The sequence below is a fragment of the Vombatus ursinus genome, unplaced genomic scaffold (assembly GCF_900497805.2).
Source record: "Vombatus ursinus unplaced genomic scaffold, bare-nosed wombat genome assembly UNPS02009573.1, whole genome shotgun sequence".
NCBI classification, from domain to species: domain Eukaryota; kingdom Metazoa; phylum Chordata; class Mammalia; order Diprotodontia; family Vombatidae; genus Vombatus; species Vombatus ursinus.
Genome location: NW_020949351.1, coordinates 21,490,490 through 21,517,709, shown reverse-complemented (window position 1 = coordinate 21,517,709; position 27,220 = coordinate 21,490,490). Strand labels below are relative to the sequence as shown.

The window sequence follows — 27,220 nt, the reverse complement described above, 5'->3', positions numbered from 1 at the left end:
TTCATAATTGACATTTTAAATTACATTATAGTATTCCATTTCATTAATTTATTAGAGTTTATTTAAGCATTCCCTATTATTGGACATTTCATTTCCTTCCAATTTTTAAAAATTAAATGTAAAATGATGAAAGTTTTTGAACAACCGCTTCTTGCTTTGCTTTTGATAACACTTTTAGGGTCTATTTCCAAAAGTAAAATTATTAGGTCAAGGGGTATGATTATTTTTGGAACTTTTATTCTGTACTGCCACATTCTTCTTCAAAAAAGATTCTTCCATCAACAAAGGAGTGTTACTGTTGCCCCACAATCCCATGAACATTGTTTTGTTATTTTAATTATTTTTGTCAATTTGAGGGTTGTGAGGCATTTTCCCTGGATTATTTTAATTTACTTCTCTGTGATTATTGAGTTTGAAAATTTTAAGTGATTATTAACAATCATTTTCTTCTTTTAAAAATTATTTATATCCTTTGAATAATTATCAATTGTTGATAGAGAATTACCTTTTTGTATTTTTAACTGCTCGTCACAGGTTTGAATTAAACATATTTTGCGAAGCCATCGTTAGCAAATAACATTTTATCACCCCCTCCCCCCCATATGATGACTAAGTTATCCAGAAAACACTGGGCCATATACTGGGAGTTCCATCTATTACTTGTGTCTTTAGGTTGCAGCCTTTCATTGGACTCTGAGAAAAGAACCCAAACAAAAGAATTGCAAACTGTGTAAAATACAGTACCTGTGAAAGCACTATACTTCTACTTGGAGTCAAGTTTTATGGCTTGGAAATAGGCACTTATAATAGAAACACAAATGCTTTTGTTTTTCATTGAAGTATCAACTAGCTGTAAAAACAACAAATTTTCTTACTGTACTTTGTGTCCTACTAAGCACAATAGTGATGATCATATTGTTTTTCACTATGGATTATCCATGAACCAGGGAGACTCATTCAGAGTCAACTAAGGTCAAGGATACTGTTGCAATTTTCTTGAAAATAAAGTATGCTCAAATCAATTGATTACCATTTCTGTAAAGTTATTAAATTTCCTTTTAGTATTGCCTCCATGCCTTAATGAGAGGTGGTAACTTTTTATTTTACTTTGGGTTCTCTAGGAGGAAAACCATACAATTGCAACTTTTCTGAAGAGGTACCTACGGTGCTGCCTCATGGAGATCACAGTCGTCAATTTGGAAATGGTAACATATCAGAAAATAAGGCCAGTGAATCAAAATTAGGAATAGCCATTTCTGTTCCAATACTTGAAAATAACATCCAAGATGCTTCTAAAAATGCTGAACAACACAGATGTTCACTTGACTTAAAAATGCCAGTGTTTCACCGTAAGCAAGAGATTCTTAGCTCTGGCAACAATGTGGATTTTGTTTCAGGTATGGATCAAGCATATTCAGAAATGGCAGTAGATCTTCAGGTCTCATTAGAAAGCCAAGCTAGTCATCCTAAAGAAAAGCTGTTTGATTTGCACAACAAGGACTATCCTGGAGGAGGAAAAAAGGTGATGATAGCATCAGACCTGATTCCACTAGATTTAAGTGAGAAATCCACAAGAGATGATTCCAGGAATAAGGACATTGCTTCATCCTTGCAGGCTGCTTTGATTGTCCACCCATGTCCTTATTGTAACCACAAGACTTACTACCCAGAAGTTTTGTGGATGCACAAAAGAATCTGGCACAAAGTGAGCTGCAACTCTATGGCTCCTCAGTGGATTCAGCAAAATGGTTTTAAGGGTACAAAGAATACCATGGTATTCCTTGCCAGAAGTGGACGCACTGGACCTCCACCTGTTCTTGGGGGAAAAGACTGTCAGCCTTTACCCATTGCCCGATTCACACGCACCCAGGGCCCCAGTGGGTTGTCAGCATCCAAAAGCAGTTCCCCTCTGGGAGTCACAGTGAAACCAGCTAGTATGCCTAAGAATAAAGACAGCCCTTTGGGTGGCAACTCTGAGCCATGGGCATCAGGTCCTGATGGGTATCGGCAAACCAAAATGACCCATACCCAAGAGCAATACAGTTCAGCTTCGCAGCACTCACCGCAGCTGAAACCTAAGTATGAATCCAACTCCAAACTGGTGCATGCAGGCAGCTACAGCCGAAGCGTAACGCCTACCCAGACAGTCATATCGAGGGCAAACCCCCAGCTCACTAACAGTAAGCCAGCAGAAAAGTACTTGATTTCCCCAGTGGGGGCCAGCTTTACCACTCCGAATAAACACTGTACATCTGACTCCATGAAGGCCAAATTCAACCTTCAGCCTCAGTATCAACCTCTGAGTAAAACTGAGCATTATTTGAAATCTGAAGGTCCCTCCCTGTCTCCTCGGGAGCCCCAAAACAAGGCTGCACATGAGCTGAGGACACTGGCTAACTGCAGCGTGGGAGCCAGGGGAAGCCCAGTGATGCAAGCTCAGTCCACTGTGTCAGGAGCTCCCTCAGTTTTACACTCCCTCAAACAAGAGCCAGCATCTGAGGGACATGACAAACGCCTGGACATTCTAAACATTTTCAAGACGTACATTCCAAAGGACCTTGCTACGCTCTACCAGAGCTGGGGTGCTAATGGCCCTGCCTTAGAACATAGAGGTAAGACTTCTAGTACTTTTCTTTCCTCTCTGTGACTTCTTAGTCATTTAGGTAACCAGACCCCTAAAGGGATAAGCAATGTCTTTTCAGAGACAGTTTGAGTAATTTTTCCCTCTTGGAGGGTCATGGATGCTGCTCCCACCTGCTGCGTGACTTTCCAAATGCAGGTCAGATGTGTCTGTTTCATTGCAGAGCATTTATATTATATTCCCTCACCCACTACTTTGAGTGAAGGTAGAGTTACACAGATGTTTCAGTTCCCTTGTAACACTAATACCCTAGTGATATGCTGGTGTTAGTACACATCATAAACTTTCCTGCTTTAGGGAAAAATAAGGTCTCTCTAGGCTCCAGCATGATGTGAATTTGGGAACCCATTTGAATTTCCTCTGCACAGAAATGTGCCAAGAACAGGCAGACTTGGTTGTGATTTACTTTCTTTGTCATTCTAGACAAAGAATCCTTGGCTTGTCATTGTCCTTATTTCTCAAAAGACAAGATTAATCATTTTGAGTTATTATTTTAAATTTTATTTTTATATGTGCATTTTAAAATATATGTACTCTGTGTTCAGAAACAAGTAAACAGGGTTTTACATTATATAAGTATTCCAATTAAAATTCTTGGAAATTATAAACTTGAAAAAAGTGTTTTAAAAATGGATTATAGGATCCTTTTCCTCTTTATTTTTTACATTAGCATTTAATAAGAAAACTGCTTATAGCTTTCCACATGCTATACAGAGTTTATAAAATATGTTGTTTCTGGTTTTTTAAAGGATATTTGAAACATAAAGTAAAATTAGGTTCCTGAACACTGAGGATTTATTATTACAACCCACAATGAAACAAAAACTCCATCTTTGAAATTTTTCTGTTAAGGCAGCAGTTACATAACTTCTCATGACTCCTTTCCATTCTTAAAAATTCAGATCCACTCCCCCAAGAACTTTTGTTTATGGGGGCTATATGTATTGATGTTTGCTAATTTTTTATTGTATTAGAAATGAAAATGGCTTGGTATTAATATGAAAATAGTTTTGACCTCATGAACTCCCTGAGAAAGTCTCAGGGGAGCCCCAGAGGTTTTTTGGACCACACTTGGAAACTATGGCTCTAAGGATTTATTATTTTTCCCCTCAGTGATACTAACCTTGATTTGAGTAAATACATAAAATACAAAGTGAATGCAAAATAAGTATTTCTTCAAAAGAGTGAATGGATGATTGAATGAACTCCTTCAGTAATACTGTTTGGGGAGGGGTGGAATGACTGATCATTGAATATTTGTTTTCCGAAAATAGAGGCAGATGTCTCAAGGGAAGGAAATAATTCTTGGTTTTGTGAAATAGTGGTGAGCAAAGTCCTGGTTGTTAAAGACTGGAATATGGAACATAGTGGTGACATTGGCTTAGAATCATGTATGAAGAACCTTTGAGAGAGGCAGTATAATAAAGGGGGTAGAGAACTGGCCTGGAACCCAGGAAGACCTGGGTTTAAGTCCTACCTTTGATGGATAATGGCTATGCGACCCTGGGCAAATCATTTAAGTTCTCAGTTGTCTAGGCAACTCTTTAATGATACAAGTTACAGAAAAGGTGCTGACCTGCATTGGTAGAGAGAATTTCCTTACTTGGGAGTTCCCTATACTAAAGAAATTATACGTCTAGTCCCTATTCTTATAAAAGACTCTTAAGTTTGTATAACAGAGGGCACAGGTTGAATATCAGTAAGACCTTTCTCAATATTCATTGTTATTTTTCAGCAATTTTAGTTGAAAGTCCATAAGCTGAAAGGCAGCATGCATAGAATAAAGAAGTAAAGGTGTTTGTTTATATCAAAGTTTATAAACTGCCTTTGGATTATGGGATTTCTCTGTCTTGTAAACAAGTAGATATTTGGCAGTAAAGTCCATTCGCCTCCCATATTATTGTTATATTGTTGATTAATGCAGTACTTCTGTTACTATTTCTTATAGCCAGGAGAGCTTTCTAAATTTTCTAGAGTGAAGGTGAGATCTTAGGTGACAGTGGTGTGTGAAATTGTGGTAAGGGATGAATATGAAATAATAGTTATTGAATCAGCCACTTTTTTAGATTTTATTTTATCACCAATGGGGAACCATGAAAGAATTATTTTTAAGTTTTATTTGATGCCTTTTGTTTTTGACATGATAGTGATTTCTTAATATACTGTCCTGCCTATAGAACTGTCTCTTGTAACAAAGAAAAATAATTAAACAGAGCCAAATAATATGTAACATATAGTATCCATAGCACCCCCAGTTCTAATAAGAGAGAATTGTATTTCATTATCTGTTCGTGGAATCATACCATCATATATTTAGAGTTGGAAGAAACCTTATAGGTCATTTCTTCCAACCCCCTCATTTTCCAGTAAGGAAACTGAGGCCCAGTGAAGTGTCTTGGCAAACGTCATAAAGATATTTACATTAATAGGCCTCATATAGGTTAGTCAGTCAGTAAACATTCATTAAGCATCTACTGTGTTGTGGGTACTGTACTAAGTGCGGGGAATACAAAGAAAGGTAAAAGATAGCTTCTGCTGTCAAGAACTGAGTTTTGCAGGAAACCAGGGATTCTAAGAGGCACAGATGAAGAGGGTGTGTATAGGACAAACTATGCAATGAAATGGACCCGGGACATAGTGTATGTGGAATGGCAAGATCAGTTTGGCTAGATTGTAGAGCGTGTGAAGGTGAATAGAGTAATGCATAATAAGACTCTAAAGGTAGGTTTGAACGAGGCAGGCAGTGATAGGACTGGATTTGGACCCAAGTCTTTTGCCTCTAAATCTTAGGCTTTTTCTGTTGTACCACCCAATTTATTAAAAAAAAATAAAATACCCTCCTCCCCCAAACCAAATTGATTTTTCTATCCTTCCCCTCCGTCAAAGTACATATGTACCTAACCCAATCTAAAAACCTATGTGATACGTGTTAAGGCTGGACAATAACTACCACATAACTTAGTGGTTTTCTTCCAAAAAAAAAAAATCTTAAATGTTTCTGTACACAGTTTTAGTAACATGTAAAAATTGTTATTTAATAGAATTTTTTAAAAAAGCTGATCAGTAATAACTTTTTTCTTCACATGTTTTTACTATCCATGTGATCTTGAGTAAGTTAATGGTCTCAGTTTCCTTATTTGTAAAATGAAGAGATTAGATCATTTGGGCTCTGAGTTTTCTTACAGCTCTAAATCCTATGAATGCAGTTTAGATTAAAAAAAAATTAAAATGATTGTAGTCACAATGTTTTGCAATAAATGTAAAGTTCATTGTGGATTGAAATTAATCTAAGTTTCTTAAAGGGTATGATAATTGAATGCAAGCTTTGTCAGGTCCTGTCAAGCTATAAGGGTTTTACCTGTGTGTTGTAAGTGACTATATGTGTTTCATGTGAGCAGTGGCTTAGATGAGTTTGGTGAGCTTTACCACCAGGTTGGCCTGATTGATGGATTTGTTGACCTCACAGTGCTTCAGAGTCCATGTAGTATATCATGGAGGAGTTGGACTCTGCATCAGTTGAGGCAGTACTTAACACTCTCTATTGAAATAGAGACATTAACTTATGTAAATCCTCTTTGATGAGATTTTTGCCCAGTAGAAAGTTACACCAGTAGAACAAGTTATTTGGTGCTTTATATTTTAAACTGATGTAATTCCTTTTTAAAAAAAAAAAGAATTGGAAGAGAAATAATTTTACACTAGTGGCATGAAAAAATTGTGTCATTTATTATTACTGAGCCCATGATGTCACTACAGAGGATATATTTATTTATCTTGGGAAGATATTCTTTTTAATCTAAAAAGTTACATGGTTGCAGTAAGGAAAGCGCTTGGTAAACCTTAAAATGCCTTTGTGAGTTACTATTTTTGGTGAGTATTAAAGGAAGACTGATGATTTGTGATCATAGTGCTTGAAGTACAGTGTAGTTTGGAACATTTTCCTTGCACACTTTCCCTGCCTTTTTCAAAAAGTTTAGAGGTTTTTTTTTTTGTCATTTAAAGCGTATAAGTTAATATGAAAATACTCAAGCAACATGTCTTTCAAATGTAAAAATATCAAGCACAGGAGATTTAAAATGCTACCTTGTGTTGACTATGGTAACTTGTCCAAGAAGTCTATCTTGGATTACTCGTTGGTGATTCTTAATTTTATACTTCAAAATGTGTACATAATATTTTACCTTTTACTCTTAAATAATACTTTTCCTACATAATTAAAATTTCCAGGTCACTGTGTGAGCTTTTTGCTCACCAGGTAGTCTTCAATGCAAAACAAGTTTATAACCTTTTTTTGATAAACTCAGAACTTTGAAGAAGCCTTGACTAAAAAGGGCAAGATGACAGCTGAGAAACCTCTTAGTGCCTCCTTCGCCTTTTTTTTATAGGAAAGAAAAAAGAATATGATTGTTTAAAAAATATAACCAGGGGTAAGTCAGCATTTTAATATGCATTTGAATAAAAGAAAGAAGAAATACTAGTGGATTGGAGGAGCTTTTTCTGTGTTTGTAGGAGAAACTTGATAAAAACGATAGTAGGTAGCTGTTATGTAGCACTTTAAAGTTTGCAAAACTCTTTCTGTAAATGATCTCATTTGATCAGCTCAAACATTTTTACATCAGTATTTTCAAATATCTGTGTTACTGCTGTGAGTGCTCTTTTCTCTTTGCTGGGTAGATGGTTTTCTCTAAAACATTGCCAGGAATTGAATATTTTTTAGCTTGGTAGGATGTGGCCAGAGCTTGTACCTTAAAAACTCAGGATTCTCTTCAAGCTGTGAAGCATCTGAGTAGATCTTCAGAAGAGGGAAAAGAATGGTTAGAATGCATATATCCTAGTGTGTGCATTTAAAAAGCTGTGCATGCTGGACTTAGCGTCATAACAGTGATCATAAACGTTCCTTTGACATGTTTTCATCCACAGAGACTAGGTGAAGTGTTCCATAGTCTTTGTCACATAAACAGCAAGGAAGATTATTTTTAGAAATTGTTTCTATTTGAGGTTAATTAGATGTTATATGGCAATGACTAGGGGAAAAGAAGCACAAGATTTTTAATCACTGGGATTGATTCAGACCAAATGGAATATGGATAAAATGTTTTCCTTAAAGATTAAATAGATTAACTTGAGATAAAATCTAGCTACTTAGCAAACAAGAGTTTGTAGGCATAAGATTCTATGCTTAAAATAATAATAAAAATATTATATTAATAGTAAAATTATCACATCAATAATAATATACAACAATAAAATTATCATATAGTAACATATAATGAATATGATAGATAATTATAATATATAATAATATATAACACATAATAATAAATATTATCCTTGTGTTCAAGGATCTAATTTCTAGGGACTGTGATCAATTCCCATTCATCTTTAATTAGATTCTTAAGTTTAGTGCTCTTTCCATTACATCACACTGCCAAATAACATTGTTTAAATTTTATTTCTTAACAGAATGATGAAAATCAGAATTCTCTTTTAAAATATTAAGTACAAGATATAACTTTAAAAAATAGAATCTTAGAAATACTTGGAGGTAGCATGTCTAAATTAGGAGAAGAGGGATAAAATGACAGCATTACACTTTTAAATTAACTGTTGACCAGTAAGAAAGAAACTCATTTCCCCTTGTTTCCTGTTTTTCACGGAAATAAAAAGACTTAGGCTAGAAAGTGTAGAAACTTATCTGATTCCTAAAGTTAAATGTAAATATTGTTTAAGAGTAGAAGCGTAACTTTTCCAATTAGCATCTTGTTTTTTTCTATTAACTGTTGCAGCATTGCAAAAAAAAGGCAATTGCTAAGAAATTTCTCTGAAGGCAATATCCGATAAAAAACCTTAGACTTTTTGGTTTACTTCAGAGGAGAACTTCTTACCCAAATAGAAAAGATACTCCAGCAAACAACAGAAACCACTAAAAGCCTGAACCCAATCTCCCATAAAAGTCAGATGTGTCTTTTTTGATCAGCAGAAAAAAGACAAAGACCAGTCCTTTAAGTCAGATACTGTAAACTGACCTTTGGAGAAAAAGGAGAGGTTCGAGTAGCTTTCCACAAATGCTAATGGCCTAGAAAACATGTTTACCAAAGTGGGTAGGAGACCGCTTGGGCTGCGACTAGCTCCAAATGTCTGCAGTGACACTTTCATTCACAGATGTCTTTCGTCTGTGCCTCAGAGGTCTGAGGTCAGAGCAGCCCAGGCAGACAGGTAAGCAAGGGCTGAAGGTTTGATCAGTTTGTGATGGCTGCACTCACTCTGCATTTGTCTCCCAGGTATTGCAGCCCAGGGGGGACAGTCGGGCTCTGGTTCTACTCACTTCCTATTATCCATGTGACTTGTCTCCGCCACGCTGGAGTCACTTTGATTTGCCTGATGTACTGCTTGACAAAGCTGGGTGATGGTTGAGAAGTGGATCCAGCTGCTCTGAAAAGCACACACCTGACATGCCAGTCCTGGTGCGGGCACATCATGGGGAACATTTTTTAATTCAATGTAATTTATGCATTCTTGCAGTCCTGTGTGTGCCTGGTCTGTCAGCTAGTGCCTAGATGAAGGCTGACAGTTGTCATCCAGGGCCTGAAGGTAGCCTCACATAATGACACATTAGACATACTAATGATGTTTTCTTCTGGCATAATGTTTTCCTCTACCCATTCCTCTCTCTCCCCTCCCTTTTCCTTTTCCTTACTGCCACCTCGGTCACTACTATCTCCACCACCACCACCACCACCACCACCATCTTCCCACAGGAATGCTGCGGACACAAGGCCGCCAAGGAGAGTTCATCTGTATAGAATGTGGCAAAGGCTTTACCCAGCCTAATCACCTAAGGACCCATATGTGGTCTGACTCAGGTATCATTTTCCCCTCATACCAGTCATTTTATCCATCCAACTGAAACAAAAGTGATCTCACTCATGGCAGAAATTACGTTGTAATCAGCTTATTTACTTATTAAATAAATATATGTGCGCATATTATATATACATAGGTACACACATACATGTATGTGATATATATGTGTACATACATGCACATGTATGTTATATATTTTATATATGTATGAATTTTCTACCCTACATCAAGGTTGTTTTTCTCCTTCACTTATATAAGTATTAAACTTGTTCTTTCTATCCCTCACCTGATTCCTTCCCCCTCCATCCCTCTCATCAGAGTGCCTTGTGGCTTAATCTGAGATAAGCCTGTTTGCAAATGTTCCATTTTAATTAGAGAGTAGGCTACTCAGAAATGAATATGCTAATGAATTCTATTGCCACCAGCACAAATTGAAATCAAAGTGCCTTCTTTAAGCCTAACATAAGGCTTTGTTTTATCTCCTCATTGATTTTGACTAGGACAATGTTACATGAAACCTGATCCCCTTCAGACTGGTCAATGATGTGCTATAAAATCCCCCTTTTTTTATTTTAAATCATAGTGGTGCATACTTGAGAACACAGTGGGTGAAACTGTTCTGTGTCAGGATACCCCCCACGTGAGCGTGAGAGAGACAGGGAGACTTGCAGGTTCTTATCAGAAGTGTGAATGATGCATACATAAGCCAGGCTGATGCAAAATGACTGAGGCCAAATGGTAAGTAATGCAAGAAGAGGGACCCTTTACACATACACTGATAATTAATGCTGTCAGTGATTGCTTTCTTCAGCAGAGAAGTCTGAATTAAAAAGGGCAGTGGCCCTAGGCTGCCATTATCAGCCTCTCTTAACAGTAAGTGTTACGGTAAATTGGTATTTTCCAGCCACAGGCTAGGAGCTGGTGCCTTATTTATCTATTCATTCATTTATTTATTTCTCTATCTATATGACTATCTATCTTATCTGTCTATGAATGAGTGAGTGAGTGAGTGTGGCTAATCCATAATGGTTTCAAATAATATGCAGAAACTAACAAAACTTGAGTGTTCATCTATTAACAAAAATCCTGTGTTCCCACAGTGGTATTTGAATCTAACGGACTCCGAGAGACTGATGTTCACACCACCTCTACAGATGCCCCGAAACAACAAGTATGTTTTACAATTAATTGGGTGTTGTTTTTTTTTTTTAACGTGGTCACTGGGAAAAGATGTACCATGTATTCATCACTAAAGCACTAAATATTTAAGTCCAAATGTATAAACAACTTTGCATTGCCCTCATTTGAGAACCTAAACTTTATTTTACAGATGGACTTTGAAAGTAGTTTTACTGTACGCTAAAAGTAGCTTTAGCAATGACGTGTACTGTTAAATATTATTGATTATGTAGTGGAGGTGAGGTAGGAGGTAAGAGGCAGCATATGATAATTTAAAAATATTAAGCATTTTAAAAGTAAGATTTTATAAAAAGAATTTTTTTTGGATAAAGCCTCCTTTAAAATTCAAAATACTACAAGTAAACAATTTATCTCTTTTCATAATACTATATAAGTATACTCATATACTATATAAGTATATAATACTATATAAGCCTTTAGTTTGACTCTGTGGTACTTTGCTTCCCAAATCTAGTACTGGGTCTGATGTTTAACATGATTCGTGATTTCATATTTTCCATTATACATTTTAATATTATGTTATTGGCATAAAGTAGTTCTGTATGTATATAAATGCATATCATAATGTAGATATTCATGATTGCATAAGCCATAGATTTTATAAGAGGTCATATTTTGAACAATTTCTTTGTGACAGAAAGAGGCAGAGAGGCATTTTGGTATTGGTGTTAGGTGTTGTCACTGTCTTCAACATTAATTTCTCTGTAAAATGAGTCCCTTCATAGGTCATCTCTCATATAGGATAGGACTTGAGGGCATGAGTTACTTGCTTCCATTCTCCCCCCCACCATGATTGTTGATTGCTTTTTTTTAATCAACTGTCTTACTCATGCACATAAAACATTCTATGTGTGCTAAACCATCCTTCTAACCAGCTGCCTCAGAAGACATATCAACATAATGCTTTTGTCACTGAAGAAATGGTTTCTGCTAAGGAATCTCTAGAAACTTTGTCCTCAAGAGTAAGTCTATGTTCATGTCTGAAGTGGGGTTATATCGATGTGCCGGGCCACCAGCCAATCTGTTCTACTTATGGATTCAGAGATTTTTAGAGCTAGAAAAACATGAAAGAACATGAAAGACTGAAGTCCAAAGTGTGTCACTTAATCTCACTTCACTATTCATTTATAGGTGAATAGATAGGCCCATAGAAGTCTAATGACTTAACCCACAGTCACATAGAGTTAAGACTAGAACCTAGTTAGGACCTTTTTTCAAAGGGCAGTTCTTTGGCTTTAAGTGTTTTTAGGAAGTTCTGATTGCACAGAAAGATCTGCTGCTAAAATGTTGTTGAGGCAATGGAATAGGACCTACTATGATATTGCAGATTTTAATAAATGGATCTTTTACCATTCTTAAAATTTATAGCTTAGTGGGATAAAGGCAATAATTTAGTAATAATGAACTAAATGAACTAGGTGTGGAAACATTTCAGTGAACACCCAAATTTGTGTGTAGACTTTACTTGTGTTAGGTAGTATTGACCTATATGATTAAATGGAACTCCTGTACCATGGAGAAGTCATTGAAATGTTTCTATGGAATGTAACAACTGCAAGGACATGCTCTAATTGTAGAATTACATATTGAGATTACAATTGGAATCATTCCAAAGTCTTCCTGCTTACACCAATGATCCATTAAAACCCTCCAAAGACATGGCTCCATGACAAAAGCAGTTGTCAGAGTGAAACGCTGGGCAGTGCCATGAATAACTCAGTGCAGGGCTCTGATGAATATACAAAATTTTCCTTTAAAAAAAAAGATTCTTTCTACCTAAGAACCTTTAAATATTTCTGGCTGTGTGTCACTAGCCACGGGTAGAAATATGAGATTTATTTAAAAAAAAAAGAAACCTTAGAATTAAGATTGCATGTTAAATTGTTTTTAAAACACTGAATATTTATGTTGGGATTCCTAGCAATCAGTGATTCTTTTTTTGACGATCATAGAGACAAACTGTACTTACATTTTTGTCTTTGTTTCTGTAAACTAATATCCTGTTATTAGGTAGTTGTTACAAATGTTTTCCTTAACAAATTTACTCTGGTGCAGTGCTGTGGTCTTAGTTTCTGCTAGTCACAGACATAACAGACTTACATTATCTCTCAATTCAACAAGCCCCTGGGGGACAGAGGGAACTGTATAATTTTTCAGTTTAGTGACAATGGTTATCCAGATTTTAGATGTTGCAGTTCACATCCTGACTCTCAAAGCTCTACCATCAAGAGGCCATAGTTCTTTTCCTTTCTTAGTCATAGCCATCCCCTCTAATGGTAGTCTTTATCTTTAATCACATATAAGATAATTAGATGTATTGTTGATTTAACATGAAAAGTCATGATTCCTTAGTGCAGTTGCATTTTATCCAGTATCCCGATCCCATTTTATTGTATGGTTTCTCTAGCTTTTCCCTTAAAGGTCCCCATGACCAGGGGTTTGTAAGTTACTCCCCTCAGTAGTAGTCAAAATAGGCATCATGAAAGGATAAACTAAATTTTAGAGTTATTCTCTGCTTTTCCTTGGTTCTCTTATGTTAAGTCCAATGTCATCAAAATCTGAAATTCCTTTATTTCATGCATAGAAGGATGTATTTTGCAGTTGTGTTATATAGTCTTGTAGTTATTTATGACTAATATCTGACTTGTTTTACTTAGCATTTTATTCTTTTAATCTTTTTCATGCTTTATTGATATTTAATTGATATTTAGATCAGATACATTTCCTGTGGAGTTTTAATAGCTATAGGGCTGTGTGTATGTGTGTATACATATACACATATGCACACATGTGTGTATCATCAGCAGCATCATCAAACACAAACATCTGTTTATTTGTGCAGAAATTACTCTATCTCCTGCCATATTCAACTTCTTGAGTATCCTAATCCTTTGTGTGTGCTCACAATAATAATTTCTCATTATTAGTCACAGTGCTTTATATAATCCTGTAAGGTCTCCCAAGCATTTTCCTAAAACAACCCAATTGAGTAGGTAGTGCAGGTATTATTGTACTCATTGATAGATAAGAAATGTAAAACTCAAAAGGAGGGGCTGCATTGTCATGCAGCTAGTAAGTTTTAGGTCTAGGATGAGCATCTATTCCTTCTGACTGCAGGCTTTTTCTGTCCAGTGTACTTCCTGTGCACCATACTTCATCTCCTAACATACTAATGTATGCCAAATTACTTTATTAAAGTAATATTTGATATTGAGATTTCTTAATCAATCAACAGGCATTATTGAGCATTTACTGTATTCTAGGCGCAACGCTAAGAAGCACTGGAGAGCCAAAGAAAAAGCAAAAATATTCCATGTTAATTGTAAATTATCTAAGTCTGTAGTCTTTGTGTACACGCATGTACATGTGTGTTCCAGATCCATTATATAGTTAATGGATGTCTGTCAGTGATTAGCAGATTAAGCCTTTAGACTCATATGGGCTATTATGGCATTATATATTTAAAAAAAAAGTCAAAAGTAGCTTTGAGAACGTAAGAAAATACAGACATAATGGGTGTATTTGTGAGTGTATATATATACACATTTAGAAATAGTAGCCATAAAAAATATACACACATTTCCCAAATGTTTTTGCCCTTGCTGCTGAAGATAACTGAGAGGAAATGAAGAAAAATTGGAATTTATATCTCCTCCAGCTTGCTAGATTATGACAGTATTTTCATGCACATGGTCTTTGATAAAGAACCCTTTTATATATTTTAAAACTATGTGTTGACGTTATGACGACACTTGTTTGATAAAGATTGAGTAATCATTTATTTATGAATACATACTCTAACCTTGTGGGCAGTTAGGTAGCATAGTGGATAGAGTGCTGGGTCTAGAATTAGGAAGATTCATCTTTCTGAATTCAAATCCTGCCTCAGATACTTATTAGTTATGTGACCCTGGACATATCACTTAACTCTTTTTGCCTTAATTCCTTATCTATAAAATGACCTGAAGAAGGAAATGGCAAATTGCTCTAGTATTTTTGCCAACAAAACCCCAAATGGGATCTGAAATGACTCAACAGCAACAATGATTCATTTCTGTAATTTTGTGAGTTGGATCTTACTGAAATTACTGAACAACAACAACCTTGTGAAAGATAATCATGATAGAAGAGACAACTAAAGTGTTGAAAGTTTAAGATCAAGATCAAGTAGTTTGCTCAGAACAGAATTCCTAGTAGATAAACCCCTTGTTGCAATTATGAAAAATTAAAATGTAGAATTTTTGAGTTAGAAGGGGCCTAACATCATAGATTTAGAATTTGAAGGAATCTTAAATGTCATATGGTCCAAGTCTTATCATTTTATTGATCAGGAAACTAATGATCAGAGAGGTTAAGGAACTTTAGTATTAAGTGGCAAACTTGGGATTTGAATCCAGGCCCCCCCCCCCCCACTACTACCACCACCACCACCACCACTACTACTACTATTACCACGTCTCCTCCTCCTCCTCCTCCTCCTCTCTTACTTTATTAGAATGATTTAATTAGATATTTGTTTCTTAAAGGTGAGGACATTAGTCCTACTAAGAATGTGACCTCTTCAAGGTCATATTTCAAGCCAGTAGCATCAAAGGAAGTATAACACATCCTCTGACTTATTTTTAAAGCTCTTTTCACACTACACAATGCCTCATTACCTCTTCCCTTGACACTGCATTTTTATGCATTTAATGTAATCAACAAAATATTTTTTGAAGGGACATTGACATTCACTGTCTTTCTTAGTGATTTCCATGAAGAAAATAGTGGTGGGAATATATCCTTCCAGCATCCACTCATGGAACACATTGCATATTCATACTTAAAATTAATTATAATCGTTCTGGTGATCTGGATGCTTGCTGGAAGTAAAAACTTTGAAAGATATTAGAAGTAGTGTGTATTACATAAGGTCATTTTATGAAGGCATTGTTATACTGTATATGGCTGAATTACAAAAAAAATTTAAAAATAAAGTCTTTGGTGTTTGTTATGAATGATTACGGAATATATAATGAAAATAAAATTGAGTATTTAGTCTTTTTAAGTTGAGTGATGGTATCTTGATGATTTTGGTCCCATTTGCATTTATGTTTAGTTAGTTGAAGAGTTATTAGTCAAATCATCTGAAAAAAAAAGGTTTAGCTCTTTTTTTTTTAAACTCCAGCATTTTAAAAGAATCAAGGAACGAAATTTTGCTGACATGCAGTGAGATGTCCTGATTTGTTCTGATTCTATGGCATTTAAAAAAAATCCATGATTAATAGTTCATTTCTCAATATTGTAAATGTCTTCTTGTTTTTAAATAGTTTTGCTGAGAATAAGAATTTCATTAATCAGAATAATTGGTAATGAACAAATAAGTAAAAACTTAAATATTTTGGAGCTATGAACTAGATGTCATGTAGATGGCAGATTATGGAAAGGAGAGTACCATGTGTATTCTGCCACATTTTTGGAGCATCTGCATAATGAACCTCATTGTTAAATGCAGCTTGTCCTATGTTTTTCCTATTCATGTAACAGTAAAGCTTTGCATGCACATTGACCATTTTAATTATATTACATTTTAAAAATGAAAGCATCGTCCAGAGTGTGTGTACATGACTATTACATATATACCGAATAAAAGCCAACTATTGTAGTATAAGTGGAAATCTTCTCACTGTTCATGCTTTCTGTTATAATACTATGATTGTTTTGTAGGAAGGGAGATTCATGTCTGTGTACTTAGAGTGATGTAGGATTTTTTTTTATGTACATATCTATATACCCTTAAGTACATACACATTCCTGAGCCTTATGAAAGAAATGAAATTAAAAATATACCTCATAAAATACTAGGTGAGGTCAGTACCCATCCCTGGAAACATTAACATGTCTTAAAGAAGGCAGTATTCCTTCCACCATTACCTAGTCCACACACCTACAGTTGGAAAGACAAAACCCTTAGAAATATAACTCTTAATAGTTTTGACCTTGGCTATTGCTCATGAAAACAAAAAAAATTTAACTCGAAGGTACTCACACTGTAACTATGTCATGTCAGTGATATTTTTTTTTTTGTGGCCTGCCCTCTGATGGCTACATTTTCTCTCTGCCTTATTTCTCAACTATTTTTTATTGCTTTAGGAGCTCATCAGGAGGACCATATTGAATAATAAAATGGTAGTCTTAATGAGTCAGCTGTTTAAAATGTTTCTTCTAAAAACTAAGGCAGGGACTGAAAAATCATGTTTCATAGTGAATAGCAATTAAGTCTGTACATAGTGCTGTCAGGGACTAGTTGGGTTCTGCGGCTAGGTGGCGCAGTGCATAGAGTGCCAGAACTGGAGTTAGGAACACTCAGCTTCCTGAGTTCAAATCCGGCCTCAGACACTTATCAGCTTTGTGACCCCCCCAGGCAAGTTACTTAACCCTGTTTGCCTCAGTTTCCTCATCTGTAAAATGAGCTGAAGAAGGAAATGGCAAACCCCTCCAGTGTCTTTGCCAAGAAAACGCCAAATGGGGTCACCAACAGTTGTACACAGTACCGAAAAATGACTGAACAGCAACAACAAAGTTGGATTTTAGGAATTTTGTATTACTTATGAAAAATTTCCTCTTTTCTATATACAAACCACCCCTTTATCTCTGTCTATTATGTTTTTTGTAGATTTCATGCCACTTTCCTTCTGTTCTTTTGGTAGTAGGCAACATACCTCCTCTTACTTTTTAGGAGATTTAGGGAGAATATTTGCTGTGGATAAACACCTTCAAATCAGAGATCAAGTTTGACATTGGCTGTTACCGCATAGGTGAACTTTGAGCAAGAGTGCTTCCCCATCTCCTTTTTATTTAGAAGCTCAGCAGACATTTTCCTTGTCCCCTCGTGTATCCAGAGCTTGTTCAGAATAAGCCTTGTTAATGATGAATGCCTCCTCTTGGAACTGCTGGGTTCTCTCTGAGGCATGATGTAGTTGTGCAAAAATGCAAAACAGCCTCTCAGTTTATTGCGAGAAATTCAACATCCAACTAAGGAAGTTTTATCACATCCCTCATTCAGTTACTGTTTCCTACATTTCAAATCTACCACAATATATGCCACTACATTCCCCCTGGCTCCCTCCCTCTAATTTTGTTGCAAATTTCTCTGACTTCTACCAGACTTTGACTGGTAGATGTCGTGAATCTGGGGCCAGCATTAATTAGGAATTTTCTAAATCTGTTAGCAGAAAAGAGACACTTAATTCATTATGTCAACCAGAGCTGGATTTCTTTGCCTGATTTCTGGGACTGCTGTAGGCGCAGCTTGAACCCATTTAGAATTTTACATGGGCACTGTATTTTGTTGTTGTCATTGTTGTGTGTTCATTTTAAATGGTCTGTTGCAGTTCATCAGGATTTTAGCTTAAGGTTAACACTTTTATCTAAGATTAACCATGCCATGTTGTTTTAGTCATCAGAATTCTAAACCTCATTGGTCAAACAGTGATGTTCCAAATGTCATTTTAACATTTTAAAGCATTCCTAGGGGCTTCAGGCTCACATTCATTCACATTTTTGTCTTGCAGTTCACTTGAGTTTAGAATATCCCTTCTATTTTTTCCAACATGGTAATTATTTATGGAAATTGGTAAAAACCTTCTCAGGTTTTGACAGACCTATGTGAGAGCTGTACTTTTCTTTGTGTTTGTATGGCCTTAAATTCAGCCTTTTTTGGAACTATCATTCAGTTATATATCCTCTTTGTACTGCAAGATTTTACTTTTTAGATTCATCCTCTGATCTCCCCCCCAATCTTTTTTTTTTTTAGCTTTTCCTCCCCAAAGCTTCCAGATACTGTTATTTTCTGTTCATATAAGTGGAAGAGTTTATAGGAGCCTGATTTTCTTTGCCTTCCCCTGGAAATGATTAAAATATTGTAATACAGTTGGTCAAATTTATTATAGGTCACAATGATTTAAAATAAAAGGTAGCTGGGGGGAGGTGTTGCCTACTTAGCCATTTTTTTGCATGTAGATTGTTTTGATTAAAGAAAAAATACAACAATGTGAAATGAAAAATACAAAATTATGAGATTTTCTTATGTTCTCTTCTTTTTCTCATCTAGGGGAGAGACCATTCTAACTCAGACATTGCCCAAACAGTGCCTCTCAGAAAGGGAACCTAAACACACATATCCAATGTGTGCACCAAGAACCATTTAACCAGGAGTTAACAGTACCCTGACTGATGATTACAGCAGCCTCCAAACAGTGACCCAGATAGCCCTGCCTGGAAGACTTCCCTACAGACCCTTCAGTCCTTGGAAGCCACTGTGCTAGAATGGAAACTCAAGGGAGATGCCTCATTGTTCATAACCATTTAAAAATAAATGAAGACCATACATACCTAATATATATATAATATGTATGTATATGTTATACATATGTCTTGTGTACACATGCTAATCAGTTCCATGGTTCCATATTTCCTTTATAATTGACAGTGGGACTGGCAAGCGCCGTGACCACACAAGGCTCCTACATCATTCAAGATGAGTTTGAGACACTGGAAAACCAAGCAGAACAAAACTGCGTGTTTTGGAGAACATGATGAAGTTAAGCACTGTAACAAGACTCTCCCTGATGCTCTTGAGGACTCCTGTTTAACTGCATTGGAACAAACAAATAGTGGTGGATTTGAGGACTGATGAAGTGTTAGTACTTACCACTCCTTGTCATAGTGGAAAAGCAAACTGAAAATAGTATGAGAAAAGATTGGAAAGAAGTGGTATTTGGTGCTGTGAAAAACCATGCTTGATCTAACAGGGACTGATAGTGAGAAGACCATATTTCTTCAATGGTTCTATTTCATTAAAATCTGGGGGCCACTTGCATTTTCCATGTGATTGTTCTAGACTGTTGGTTCACCAAGAGTTCTACATGAGTATGGGAATGGAAACACTTCTATGGATATGCTTATACTCTGCTTTGGACGAGAAAGCTAGTTGAACACTAAGAAAAGCAGGCTTCTGTATTTTACTCTCAGGACCTTTTTGTAACAGGGCTACATTTGGCAAACTGCTCACAAAAGAAGACTGCACGTTTTAACAGCCACTGAATGCTCCTAATATGTACATGTTTTTAATAATAGCAGAAGAATCTCTGAGCAAATGTAGGAAACCTAGATTGCCTAGGGTACTGTGTGCTCTGTATGCTTCTGTCTTTTTGGTTTTTTTTTTCCCCCTTTCCCCCACCCAGCAAGTCAGTTACCCCCTTTCCTTCCTGGGCCTAGTGACATCCCCCCTTTCAAAAAAAAAAGATGACTTACCTTTTTCATGGTGGCAGGTTAATAATGTTCTTATAATATGTCATGTATTGTACTTGGTGGTCACTGGTAGTGTTAGGGGGGAAAATGCTTTATATACCTCTTCCTCAGTAACTCTTTCAAATGCAAGTTTTCGCGGTGGGGATTAAGGCACATAACAAAGGATCTTAAACCATGCAGTGTAAGCAATTAAAAATGTATTCCACAGATATAAATATTTTCTTTCCTTATTGCTGTGACACTATGTGTGATGGTAATATTTCTGAGAGTTTCAGATTTTTGCACATATGATTTTATGCATTATCAAAAGTTACTGCTGCCTTGAAAGAAAATGTTCTGTGAAATTTTTGCAAAAGCTTTACTAGGTTTTTTTTAAATTGTGAAATTTTGTAAAGGCAGGAAATGGATTAAAACTAGCATGCTAAATATATTTTTCAAAAAAAGCAATAATTTTACATGTACAGAAATTATCCTAACCTTTAATACTGGTGAGAGCAAGTTTACTTAATACAGTAATGGACTAGTGCAGTTTTTTTGTAGTAAATGGGCTTCTGATACAAAGATTTGTTTAAAAAAAAAAACAACAGCAACAAAAACCCTAAAGTGTGGTTTTTCTGTTCTAATGATTTGTTGAGTTTTTATAATTATTATGATTATAATTATTATTATTATTCTTAGACAAGGTTTGGTTCTGGATTCTACTTGTTATTGGTTTTGGATTACTTGACAGTTCATCTTACTTTGCAACGCTTGCAACAATGCAATGTAACTTGCTAGTGTAATTTTTTTTTTTACTTATTTCCCCTCATATCCCTACACCAGATGTGTACCAGAATTCTCTGTAGTACTGGTATAATTAGGAATGTCTGTGCAAATACTTAGAAGTGACTGTAATTGACTGTTTTGTAAAATTATTTTGAGTGAAGTTGCATAGACACATTCCCACTGTTCACCTGTTCTGTTGATTATGTTTGATCATCCTTTGGGGTTCACACTAGCGATAATTTTTGCTTTTCTGGGTCCTGTTTCCTTGGCTTAAAGTAAATGGTGACATTTCAGGAATGCATCAAAGCTAGATGCTTAGCCCTGTTTGCTTCTCTATGTTTTTAGCTATTAAAAAATGATTCTGTACCCAAAGTGACACAAAAGTGTAGTGTATATTTGTGATTTTCAGAAGTGATATGGAAAATCCTAATTAATATTTGTAAGTGAAAGCTTCTTGGTGAATATTCCTTCCTAGAGTGTCTGACAGAGAAAGAAGAGGAAAATGCTGTCACTTCCATTACTAGGGTACTAATCAACAAAGTTTACAATCAGAATTTAGTTACATAGAGAACAACAGTGGGGGGAAATCGGTTTAAATAATTATATACCATGTATGGTGCAGAAACCAGATTTTCATTTAATTAAACAAATGTGTGGGGGTTAAAGAACCCTCCAAGAATGCCAACCTCAAAGACAAGCTATTTTCAGGAATGAAACTCTGGTTTGTACTTTTCCATTTAAAAAAATTATCAATGTTATTGTATCGCTTCATTAATTCATTTCTATGAGTTTGACCATAGTATTTAAAATGATTTGTGTTCCATATTTATTTAGCAAACTATCAGCATTTTTTAAAAAATTTGCAATTTTAGCATGATATATTTCTGTAAACCATCTTCTGACTGTTACAGACTTCCTACTACCTCTACCAGAATCTACCTTTCCTTGCTATTTAACAGGATTTTTTACAGTGTTGCAGCCTAATGTAACTTAGACAATAAAGGGTTTGATTATCTATGCTGCAGATTCTCTGTGTATCTGCCCTCCTGTCTTTCTCACTCATTCTCTGTTCTCTTTTTCTTTCTCTATTTTCCCTTTCTTTAACTAACTTAAAGAACACTTGAAAAAAATCACCTTCCAAAGGTCTTTCAGGATGGTCATACTTGGGACTACTTCTTAGGCTTCATAATGAGTATATAAGGTGAATGAAGGTCAGATGCCAAATATATTTTCTTACAGATAATCTCCATTTTCATGCTTCTGTTTGCATTTCCTGGAAGTCTTTATGTCAAGAGCAGATTAATAAGTTCCAGGATGTCCAAAACAGAAGACAAATTACTGAGCCAAATGCTTTGAAAATTGTTTATTGGTAAAAGCAATCCGCAAAAGGATGTCACACTGCTTTAAAGTCCAGAAAACACTGATTTTTCCAGGTTATAGTGACAGGGAACAAACAATTTAGATTTGGTACCTGAGTTTAAAAATACTTTTGAGAAAAAGCTTTTAAATTTTATTATCATAGAATTCATTTTCTGATTTGGCCAGTAGGCCAGTCTTTAGTAGTAATAAATTATATAACCTGTTTTCCTAATTTGTGTAGTTATCTAAAGATTGAATGAATGAATGAAAAGAGCATTTATTAAGTGTTTTCTAGGGATACAAATAGAAAAGCAAGATAGCCCTTGCTTTCAAGAAGCTCACACTCAAATAGAGAGAAGACCTCATAAACAGGAGATTTTAGCTGTAAGTCAGGTAAAAAAGCCCAATGTACAAAAGGGTGTGTAACAGTAAAACAGATGGTAATGTCACTGCTATCATGTTATTTTCATTGACAGTCTCTTTTCGATTCTGAACAGTTTGATAATGCCCAGATCTTTATTTTTTTTGGGTGGGTGGGGGTGGAGGGGTGTTTAGTGTAGTTGTGGCTACTCAGGAGGTAGAGGCTACATATTAATAATAATTAATAAAGCATAAATTAATTTGTGCTTTAAAAGTAGTGTAGCCTTTGGAATTCAAGTTAATAGCAAGTTCTTTCTTTTTTCTGGTGACTTTTCAGAATTATGACTAAGCTGTACTGTATTAATGCCATTTAGATAATGAATGAGAGTGTCCTCCTGGATCAAAGAAAGTGAACAAGGTCCTCGTTCTTCTGGGGAAGACAATTTACCTCTTAAATATCTGTGGTCAGATTCCTTTTTTTTTTTTTTTTTTTGGTAACAAAAACTGAAGTAGGGCAGTTGGGATGTTGTAGGTGGAGATGCACTGTGGCAGTAGTACTCTTCCCCAGTTTCTCCATCACTGAGAGTGTGTGAGTTCTCTATGATGTTTTTAGATTAGAGTTCTAAGCCCAGAAGAGCACATTCACTGGTAAAAATCACAAGCTGGCTTTAAGTGGATGACCTTCCATTGAACAATGAACTTCCAGTTAAGTCACAGTTCTCGTTTTAGTTTAACTGATGCTAGAGAACTCCATAGGGGAAAAAGATTAAAAGATCACTTTTCCAAAGAAAAATGACCACTTTTTCCCTACTGCCCTTGCTGAACATTCCTAAAGCAGTAAAATACAGAACATTATAAAATTTCAATGCAATTATTTATATTGTTTTATTCAGTTTTTAAGATATTATGGAAGGGATTTATGATTCAGATAGGTATGAGGCTAAGTCCTATCCAACTGTGAGATAATTGTTTTATGATTCATATTAGGAAATGTGACTAAGATGGGTGAATTGCACTTATTTTTTCTTTTCTATTTCCAAGAAACTAATGTGTTTTATTGGCTAAGTTGTAAATATGGCAAGAATGTTTAGATAAACATCCCAGAATTTGAGGGAATACAAATATTTTCTCTGTGTTATTAGAATTTTTTTTAGGAATTATTCTACAAGCCTCAGAATTTGGCCTGAAGTCACTTCCAGAGTCTCTTGAGCTGTTAAAAAAAAAAGTGCACTTGCTGCCTTTGTATATTGATATCATTGGCTTTTTTTTATGCAAGTCTTACTTCTAATAACTTTAAATAGTCAAAAGTCTTGCTAGGTGATTCCTAGACCAAGTGATCTTGGCAAAGTACTGGAATAGTGTGTGATATGTTTTGAAACTTTTGAGATACTCCAGTATGCACACCTGTATTTACCTCTGTTGTGGCAGCATAGCATAGATCTATTTTTGTAGAATACTCGGGTTCCCCAAATATATTGTCTGCACTTGTGGATCAGTGGATATACCTTGGAATGGGTCTTAGCCATTCTTCAATTAGATTTCTCTAATTAGTCAGAATTTTGGGGTAGAGCTGAAAGTGAATAAAGCTTAGAGGAATGCCCTCATTAAGACTCTCTCAAATGAAAAGATTAATCTCCCTCTCCTCCCTCCCTCCCCAAATAATGACAAAAAGCACTTTCTCAAGGCAATTGACATCTGACCAAAGAAACCTTTTAAAGTGTCAATCTGTTGGTATAACTGACCGGCAGTGATTGTTGTTCCTAGGCCAAGGTTCTGTTCTGTTCTTCTCAGTTTCCACAGTGTTCACAGCACTTTCCAAATAATCTGAGTGGTTTTCTGGAAGAAAGTGGTTGTTCTCTGTTTACCTACCAACCACCCAAGAGTGAACCATGCAGTATGCCTTTTCCAGAACATGCTATAGTGAGGAGTTGTTGGAGCCTACTGGAAGAAGGTTGCAAGATGGCAATTCTTAACACATGGAAGTTCATAGCGTAGTATACTGGAAACAAGGTGTGGGCATTCTCTGAGTCTCAAAAAAAGTCTAGCCAATATTCATATGAGCTCATGTATTTGTGGCGCTTGAATCTCTTTTCTCCCAACTTGTTGTGTAGCATGAAAGCATGGGTAGTAGTTTGTTAGTCCTTACTAAGGGCTCCCAGCTCCTCACTCTAGTGATGCCCCTCTTACTTTTCAAGGTAAGTTATTCTTCAAGGGCTTTGTAAAGTTTCCAAAGAAAATGTGAAGTACTGACGTTAATTTTCCTATGCAACAATCCCTTGGTCTGTCAGAATTCATTAGCTAGTTGATGCAATGAAATGACAAAGGCCTTGAGGGTAAGAAAGTCCTGTAAGCACTTCATGTAATCATTCTAGACTCCCACTTCCTTTCCTTATGTGGACTGAAAAAAAGAAAGATTGTTCTTTGCACCACCCTTTACTGAGATGATTATGGAGGTTTCTGTTTCTGATTTGCCTTTTGAAAGGGAACAGATTCATTTCAATTCAACAGAGACAGAGCATTGATTAATAGTTTACTATGTGCTAGGCATTGTGTTAAGCTTAGACATACAAATAGAAGCAAGCAAGATAATGCTTGCCTTCAAGGAGTTTGCATTCTCATAGGAAAAGACAAAGCATAAATACATAAATTGGTGCTAGAAAGGGGGAGTAGAAGGGAAAGAGGGTATTTTGTGACATGAGACCAACAAATTGCATGGAGACCTTAAACATGGTTAGGGAGCCAGGGGTAGAGTCCAAGTTTCATTTGGGTGAAAATTGTCAGGGTTCTGGGCCATGGTGGGGAATCTCAAATATATACATATGCACACACACACACAGAATGTCTACTGGTTATAAAGAACTGTACTAGGAACTTTGGGGAATAAAAGGATGAGTAAGCCATGCACACAGAGGGATAAGAGATGCACAAAGCTATAATAGGCAATCATATGTAATATCCAACACAATCATATGTGTTGCAAAGATTTGCTGTGGGGGTTCGGTGATGGAAGATACCACATTCAGTTGGGGGGAATCAAGGACTTCTCAAAGGAGGAAGCGATTGATAAATATGCTAAAGGATGGGTTTGACTCATGGATTAGCTGGGGGTGTTAGGCAATTCACTTCAGCTCAAGAAACATTCACTGAGTGCTGTTTGCAAGGCATTTTGTTAGATGTTGGGGGATGCAAACAACATGAGCAAAAACACTGAAGCAGTGAAGTGTGATGTTTTTAGTGAAAAGTGCATAGTCCAGCATGTCTTCACTGGAGGGTATATTTAAGGCACTGTTGAGAGAGAAAACTAGAAAGATAGAACTGGGGCCCTGTTGTAAAAGGCCTTGACTGTCAAGCTGAGGAGTTTGGATTTAATCCGGTAGGCAAATTGGAGGTGTGGGGTGTGATTTAGAAGGCATTGAAAGTTTCTGAACAGTGTATTGACATGATTTGAGCTATCTTAAGATGATAATTCTGGCAGTGCTGGGCAGAATAGAGGGCGAAAAGAATTGAAGGTGGTGAGACTAGTTAAGACTATTGAAATCATACATTCAAGAGGGTTTGAGCTGGAAGTAGGAATGTAAAGGAAGGGACACATTCAGGAGGTACTTTTGAAGTATGATATGCTAGATTTAGTGACATTTCATTTGGAGGGTGGGGTGAGAAGTCAAAGGTGATTCAAGGTATGTAAACCAGGGGAACCAAAATACTGGTAATGACAACAGAAATAGAAAAGCAGCCTTGAGGAAGCAAAGTTCAGTTTTGATTTTATTGAACTTGTGGTGCTGGAAAGACAGATATCTAATGGACAATTGGAAATATGAGTCTGCTCTGAGAATAGAGGTGGAATTGAAGTGTCTAAATAAAAGCAGTAGCTGACGCTGTGGAGATGGATAACATTAATAAGGAAGAGGAGATATAGAGAGAAAATGTCTTTCCCAGAATCCAGAAAAATGTTTACGTTTGTATGGGAAGAGGACTAGAAGCAAGAAAAGAAAAAGGTGAAGGAAATAGAGGGATGATAACTAGCAACATACAATGTCATAAAAATCAAGCAAGGAGAAGATTGAAGAAGGAGTGATCAATACTATCAATTGATAGGAAATCTATGGATGGTGGAAACTGAGAAAAAGTATTGTTTGTAATTGTCATTTGTGGTCATGAGAATTCCATGAAAAAAAAAAACTCATTAATTAAGCAGCTAATACATGCAGGGCAATATTCCAGGTTCTAATGACGCAAAGATTTTGTAAAATGACATCATTCCTTCAAGGAAATTCTATTTTAGAGAAGATTCAGAAAAAATGGTGGGAATTGAAACCAGGCTGTTCAGAAAGTCATGAGATCGTAGGCTTAGAATTGAAGGGCTATCAAGGCTAACTCCCTCATTTTATAGATGAAGAAACAGGCCAAATGATTAGCTCAGGTTCACACAGTAAAAGTATGAGGCAGGAGTCAAATCTAGGTCTTCCTGACTCCAAATCCATTATTCTGAGGAAGTTTAGTGGTTAATGGAAAGTGGCAATTTGAAACATGGTAGAGTCAAGGAAGGGTTTTTATTTTGATTGGGGAAATCTGTGTATGAGGACAGAGGGAAAGGTGGCGTTAGCTCATGGAGAAAGAAAATTCAGAAGAGAGGGAATAATTGCTGGAATGAAGACACAGAATAAGTGGGAGCAGATGACATAAAGAACAGGACAGATGGGAGGATTTATCTTGGCAAGAAGAGACTACGTTTAAAAAAGG

At 36.1% G+C, this 27,220-nt stretch overlaps 1 protein-coding gene across 6 annotated transcripts in view; it reads left to right on the top strand.

Moving 5' to 3' along the window:
• The window catches only part of ZNF516 (zinc finger protein 516), a 151,047-nt gene extending 129,271 nt beyond the window's left edge, over nucleotides 1-21,776 (top strand). For all 6 annotated transcript variants that reach the window (XM_027852373.1, XM_027852370.1, XM_027852374.1 and 3 more), the window contains 3 exons: nucleotides 1,122-2,612; nucleotides 10,606-10,676; nucleotides 18,798-21,776. In XM_027852373.1, coding sequence (XP_027708174.1) covers nucleotides 1,122-2,612; nucleotides 10,606-10,676; nucleotides 18,798-18,857 — 1,622 coding nt within the window. In that variant the 3' untranslated portion in view covers nucleotides 18,858-21,776. The remainder of the gene's footprint in view (nucleotides 1-1,121; nucleotides 2,613-10,605; nucleotides 10,677-18,797) is intronic.
• The last annotated feature ends 5,444 nt before the right edge of the window (nucleotides 21,777-27,220 follow it).